Source organism: Platichthys flesus, chromosome 9 (assembly GCF_949316205.1).
Source record: "Platichthys flesus chromosome 9, fPlaFle2.1, whole genome shotgun sequence".
Classification (NCBI taxonomy): domain Eukaryota; kingdom Metazoa; phylum Chordata; class Actinopteri; order Pleuronectiformes; family Pleuronectidae; genus Platichthys; species Platichthys flesus.
In genome coordinates, this window is record NC_084953.1 from 26,972,318 (window position 1) to 26,978,317 (window position 6,000).

The window sequence follows — 6,000 nt, forward strand, 5'->3', positions numbered from 1 at the left end:
ATTTATTTTAGTATATTAAAAATAATTTGGGAAGGTTTTAGCTTTCATATGAGCCATTTCTTAAACCAATGGATTAATTAAAAGTCAGGTTATAAACTGTTGTTTCTACAAAATGAATAAGTGACAAGACTTTTGTCAGGGACTGTATGTTCAGTTCTATGTTACGAGACAATAAATAAAGTTTTTGAATCGTACTGAATTAATTTGATTTGACAGTCAGGTATTTAGTACATGCAGATGTTGATACAAATACTAGGCTACTTAAATATATATCACACTAAATAAGTAGACATTATGATCTTCCGAAAGTTTGCTTCACGAGATTTTCTCAAACTGAACCTCTTTAAATTTTTATTAAATAACCCTGTTTTTAATCATCATCCTATCAGGCCATATTGAGATACCAGGAGCGGGCAAATTTGTTGGTTACGGTTGGTTTGTACTGAGCTTCAGTTTCTGTGACCGCCAGCAGTATGACCTGCTCTCACTTTTTATTTTAATATTTCATCAACTATAATTTATCTTTTTAAGTTATTAGGCTGCAGCTATATGTTTTCATTTATTTCAAAGTAGGCCTACACTATGTATTTTGTTCTCTTTATAAGAGTTTGGCATTTTCCATTGTTGTATAAATAGCAATAAATGCCAACAGCTTTCTTTATGTTGTTCTATGATTTCATAAATGTAACGTAGTATAGTTTAATTATATGTAAAAGTCTGCCATTTTGGATTGAAAATTATATTTGCCGTGATTTTTGGCGTTTTCCCAGGTACTTGAAATTCGTACTTATCCTAACTTATCACATGATTCATGTGAAACTTGGTTAGTAGAGCCTAAAGAAGATGGTGATGCAATATAGTTAAACTTGTGAGATTGTATCAGGGGCTTGACCTTGGCACTACGGCAAATTTTGATGTCTTGCCAAGAACCTTCAGGTAGCTGTAACCCTCTCCTCACCTCCCGAGTATTTGGTATTATAAAATTATTTTTCCAGGGTTTCAGAGATCCCAGTGCCTGCCCCATCAAGTTGACCCACACACTTTTCTCAGGGGAAATATATTTGTCTCTGTTTATTTTGTTGTGAAACACTAGCTTTATTTGTCTATGTCCCAAACTTACCTATTTCCAACACTCCCCCAAACTCATTTCAAAGTAGTGGCACTCCAGTGTTTCACTTTCAGAATCTCTATATTTGTTCTAAGACTGGAAGATGTATGTCTTTATAACGTAGTGTCCTGGTGTTTAGTTTAGTACATATTCCGACTTGTATTGAAGTAAATGCAATAGATACACCAGCAGCTCCTGGTGGACTTCTCTAGTACAAAAGTGCAGCCAGTGTGGCCCTGGCTTTGGTCGCCCCCATGAGGACAGTAAATGCTGGCTTAACTCACCAGTTCAGGCTTTGAGGCTGGCCAGATGACTTGGTTAAGCTTACCAAGGAACCATGCCAGACGCACATTCCTAGAAATCCGATACTCCTCCTTCATCAATAAGTAGATTTGGTCAGCCTCCTCCACCTGATAAAAAGAAGCATATACAGTGGTTTCTGACAGTATTCCGATCCATTCCCTTTTTGCACTTGTGATTGTCTTGTAGGTTTCATTTTGAATTGATAAATTGCAAATCATAGCAATAAAACAAACCACATTGTACATAACAGTAACCGCAGTAGTCTGTTTGCCATTTCTTCCAACCACAAATAATATGTGGTCAGGGCCTGACTAGGACAATAATTCAGGCTAGGAATTAGACTCGTTTCCAGGCCACCCTTTCATCCAAGGCAACAGACCTCTAATTTTTTAAGCTAACCCTATTGGTTGATCTAACATTTACCAGGCTAGTCAACAAGTAGGCACACAGAAACTCACTCTATTTGTCAAATGCCATAACAATCTCCTTCTCTGTTGCCACAACCAAGACAATTAAAATATGATATTTCCAATGGCTTTTACTTTGAAATTCTACATGATTGTCCTGATATAGACTGTGAGATAGGGATCCATTTAATTTTATTTTGAAATCACTGTATCGTTATTGTATTTATGTGTCTCTGTTATTCCGTGTTGTATATCTGTGTGTGTGTGTGTGTGTGCTTAGATGAAGAAACAGGTGGAGCCCAGTGATTTGCTAATTCAAAAAGTGCTGACTTTGGCATTCAACCAATTACGAGCAGAAGTGTTCTTCCTCTCCAACTGAAAACCACCTCTCTCTCTCGATCAACAAAGAGCCAACATATAACTGAAAGACACCTTGTTCTCTTTATCTCTCCCCACCTCCAAAAAAGAGCCAACATATGAATGTGTTTTTTGTTTAAACTACGCTCTTGTAAGTACTAAGATCCTGCAGAATTTTGTGTTGTGAGATAAGAAGCCAGATCCACTAGTGAATGTGTGGATTTAGGAGTTACTGTGAGCTTGTTTATTGTCGTGTTTTAATTAGTATCCATATCACCTCATCACTTTGAGTAGCAGTGAGTAGGAGCGAGAAACTATTTTTGTTTAATGTTACTTTTTCCCTTGTTCATGGTTAAGGAGGCAGGCTATATTTTTGTAATTTCTTTAACTTTTGTTTTGCCAGGGTAGTTTAGTTCTAATTTTAGTTTGCTGTTTTAGCTCCACTCTGAAGCTTATAAACTGCTCATCTCTGCTGCTGGCCTTTTCTTGTCTAGGATTCCCCTAGGCCTAGCTCATGATTATAAAACTTAGAAATAGGTCTGTAATGATTCTCGGACCAACACCCGAAGTTAGTTTGGCAGTCCAAGTTGCATTGGAATTAGACAATTGTAGTGAGCTATGTCATTCATCAATTTAAAATGTTTGGAATTTTGAGATCTGCATTTGTTAGACTTTGAAGATGTCATATTACTCTTAAGAATAGTATCCCTCAGGCTTAACATTGTTTAACAAGGTTTAAATATCCACATTATACTTTAACCATTTATTAGGCTATTTCATTAATTTATAATTGTTTTTGCCTTTGATTGATTTAGAAAATAAATAAGTAGCCTGCAATCCGGCAGCCTCAGACAAATGTGGACTATTGCAAACGGCTGATTCTTGACTTAATCCAGAAAGTAAGGTGGTGTTGAAATGCAGGAAATTCTTTAAATTACTGTATATTTGATTTCGGTCGATGAGGGCCACATGACGCCCTGCCAATTATGTATCTTCCCCATACTAAACATGACCAGATGCTATGCACAGGTTTTGACCTTTTGCTGCCATCTAATAGGTTCATGTTGACCATGATCATGAGTCCATGTGAACACCAAGTCTTGTTCTTTTCATGATCTTGGACCACAAGTTCATCAGTTGTGATGTTTTTGCTGACAATTTCAGAAAAAACAGTGGCCGTGGAATTTCATTTTTTGTCGAATGGTAAATTCATAAATTATAATTTTAGTCATATGGAGTTTTGCTTTGTAATTTTATAATACATCTGATGATAAATGTCAATACTCCAAAAATGTTATCTGTTCCCTCTGTCATTATGCCTTCTCATTTACTGCATTGTTATCTGAATGCTCACCTGCAATGTAGCAAGCGAGCATTCTGTGGCTTCTAAACACTGACAATAATGTTGATGTTAACAGACCAACAACTCCCACATAGTAACTATAAACTCAATAGTTCCAGTTGTAGACGACTCAAGTACAGTCAATTCACCTAAGCACACCAACTAAAGGGGACTGCAGGTTCATCCAAGTAATTAATAAAGCATTGAAAATAAAGAAAATACTTTGAGGATACAAAATATTTATCAAATAATAAATGGAGATTTGTAAATATAATATACCAGCTAAAACACGTGCTATTTTTATCATCTATTTTAGTCCTAAATGAAAAGTAATCTACAACTATCATTATCTGTAAATGCATTCATCTAAGTACTGTTCTCACAAGACATGCACACAGGGAATTGTCCAAACATTGATGTAACTATCGACTCGATCTAAGTCTTCACGTTAATAGCTTAGCAGGTAATGCTTGCTAGTGAGCTAACGTGTCAACTACATTCAGGGACCTGTTTGGATAAATGCGCACAGCTCTTTGAGGAGACAGCTATTGTTAACAGGTCACCTTAAACAGTACTTTAACCAGTCCCCACTGTTAGAACAAGTAACTAACTGGGAAATGTGCCGTCTCCCCCATTATGGCAGCCCCTGTGCTGCTTAGTTAAGATTGAAGCTATTATTTACCTCGTTGTCCTGTTTCTCCGCCATGCCTTGAAAAGCACATGGACTGTGTGAGTGTTAATGAGCTTCAGCGGACGAATATCGCTTTGATTTGCGCAAATAATCTGTTTTAATGTTTGTTTATCTGTCTTCTCTATTGGTTCGGGTGTCACGAGCAATTGTCAGGTTAGACAAGGTGACAGCGCCTGCACATCCGGTAAAAGCATTCAAATTAAAACTAAGCACATAAAATCGAGATAAAAACGTCACTTATAAAGCAAAAACGTATTATGCATGCACACAGTATATTTGATCAATTAACTGCAACATGTATTATAAACCGCTACATATAAAAGTACAGTCTAAATAAATGCAAGTAGAAAAATAAAAGTAATGGCAACAGTTATATAAATGTAAACCAAATATTCCCAAAAGCTTTCGAAAATATGTTTGAACAAGAAATGAGATGGCATTTTTGTTCACCTATGTGTGTACAGGGGGTTAATCACAGAGGCAAACCGACTTCTAAAATGGAAAGCTGGAATTGTGAAAAACACATCAACTCTGGTTATGTTAAACATCACACAACTTATTCCAGAGTACCAGCATGCTTTGTTAAATCACACATATGTGCAACAATATTCCTGCTTGTTTTGTCCAGGGTAAACAGGCAAACCCAGCATATTGAGTCTAATTCAGTCTAATACAGAGATCTGTTATTATAATAGGGGATAATATGGGGAAGAAAGCCAGGAGTCTGTTGTTTGATAGGAATTGGAATCATTTTCAGCCAACAATACTTAAGAGTTACTATCATGTTTGTCAACAGCTTTTTTTAATTTAAAATGTATAAACAATTTTACACTTTTTATACAGCAAATCATTTTTTGTATTCTTATTTTCTTTTTTTGTTGAAAGGTTTTCGATTTATGTATCCACTTAGTTGGAACAATTTCCTTAAAATTCTTCATAGTTTTTATTTTGAAATCCATTTCAATAAACTTCCGTGGACATTGTTTTTCGGCGGCATGTGATATGAGGCTTGGGGTGAAGAGGCTGAAGTACTTGTGCTTAAGTGAAAAAGGTCCAGCTTGAATTAGCTTCAACTTCCACTTGAGTTTTAAGCCATTCCACTAACAAAATTCAGCCGGAAGTCATCAAGGCTGGCTGTAATAAGCATGTGTTTAGCTCGTGCACGGACTACATAAACAGCCCAGTTTAGTCGACTGTAGAAAACTTCTTCTGCTGATTATTTGCGGTGGCAAACAACGTATCAGTGCATTACCGCCACCGTCTGGAAAGGAGTGCGAGTCAGAATGGCTATTTACCCATATTCTGTCATAGAGTCCTGTCATAGAGTTTTTAAGTGTCTGTCTCTGTCGATGGTTTTGTGGACAGACCTCCACTGTTTTCTGCCAATTAAAATTGTCACGGCTGCCTGTGTCAAAGCATCTTCAGGTTGCCTTTTAAACATGTATGGCCAAACCTCATTCCTAATATTATCGTCTCTTCCTTTGTATCTCTGGTGGTTGTTCTCATTTCACCTACTTTCTTCTGAATACTATGAAAGTGTCTGCCTTTATTTCCTCTGTCCCACTCTTACTGCCATCTCTGTTTCAGTCCTGATTTGATTATACTTTTGATCTCAGCCTTGCTATAATAGACTGCTATATCACTGTCTCAATTAACAAGGCAAAAGAGATAGCATAGCAGAAAAAAGCTGACAGACTGAATGCGTATATTTACTATGACAGATAAGGATTGCTGCCACATTAAAACAATTGTAGTTATAATAAGTTATGTGTAGGAAGAGAACCTGCAGCCA

General features: G+C 36.6%; 1 protein-coding gene across 5 annotated transcripts in view; it reads right to left on the reverse strand.

Annotated features, from left to right (window-relative positions):
- Positions 1-4,360, reverse strand: part of szt2 (SZT2 subunit of KICSTOR complex) — a 172,220-nt gene extending 167,860 nt beyond the window's left edge. For all 5 annotated transcript variants that reach the window (XM_062396270.1, XM_062396266.1, XM_062396265.1 and 2 more), the window contains exons 1-2: positions 4,200-4,360; positions 1,393-1,518 (exon numbers count right to left, since the gene is read on the reverse strand). In XM_062396270.1, coding sequence (XP_062252254.1) covers positions 1,393-1,518; positions 4,200-4,223 — 150 coding nt within the window. In that variant the 5' untranslated portion in view covers positions 4,224-4,360. The remainder of the gene's footprint in view (positions 1-1,392; positions 1,519-4,199) is intronic.
- Positions 4,361-6,000: the final 1,640 nt, after the last annotated feature.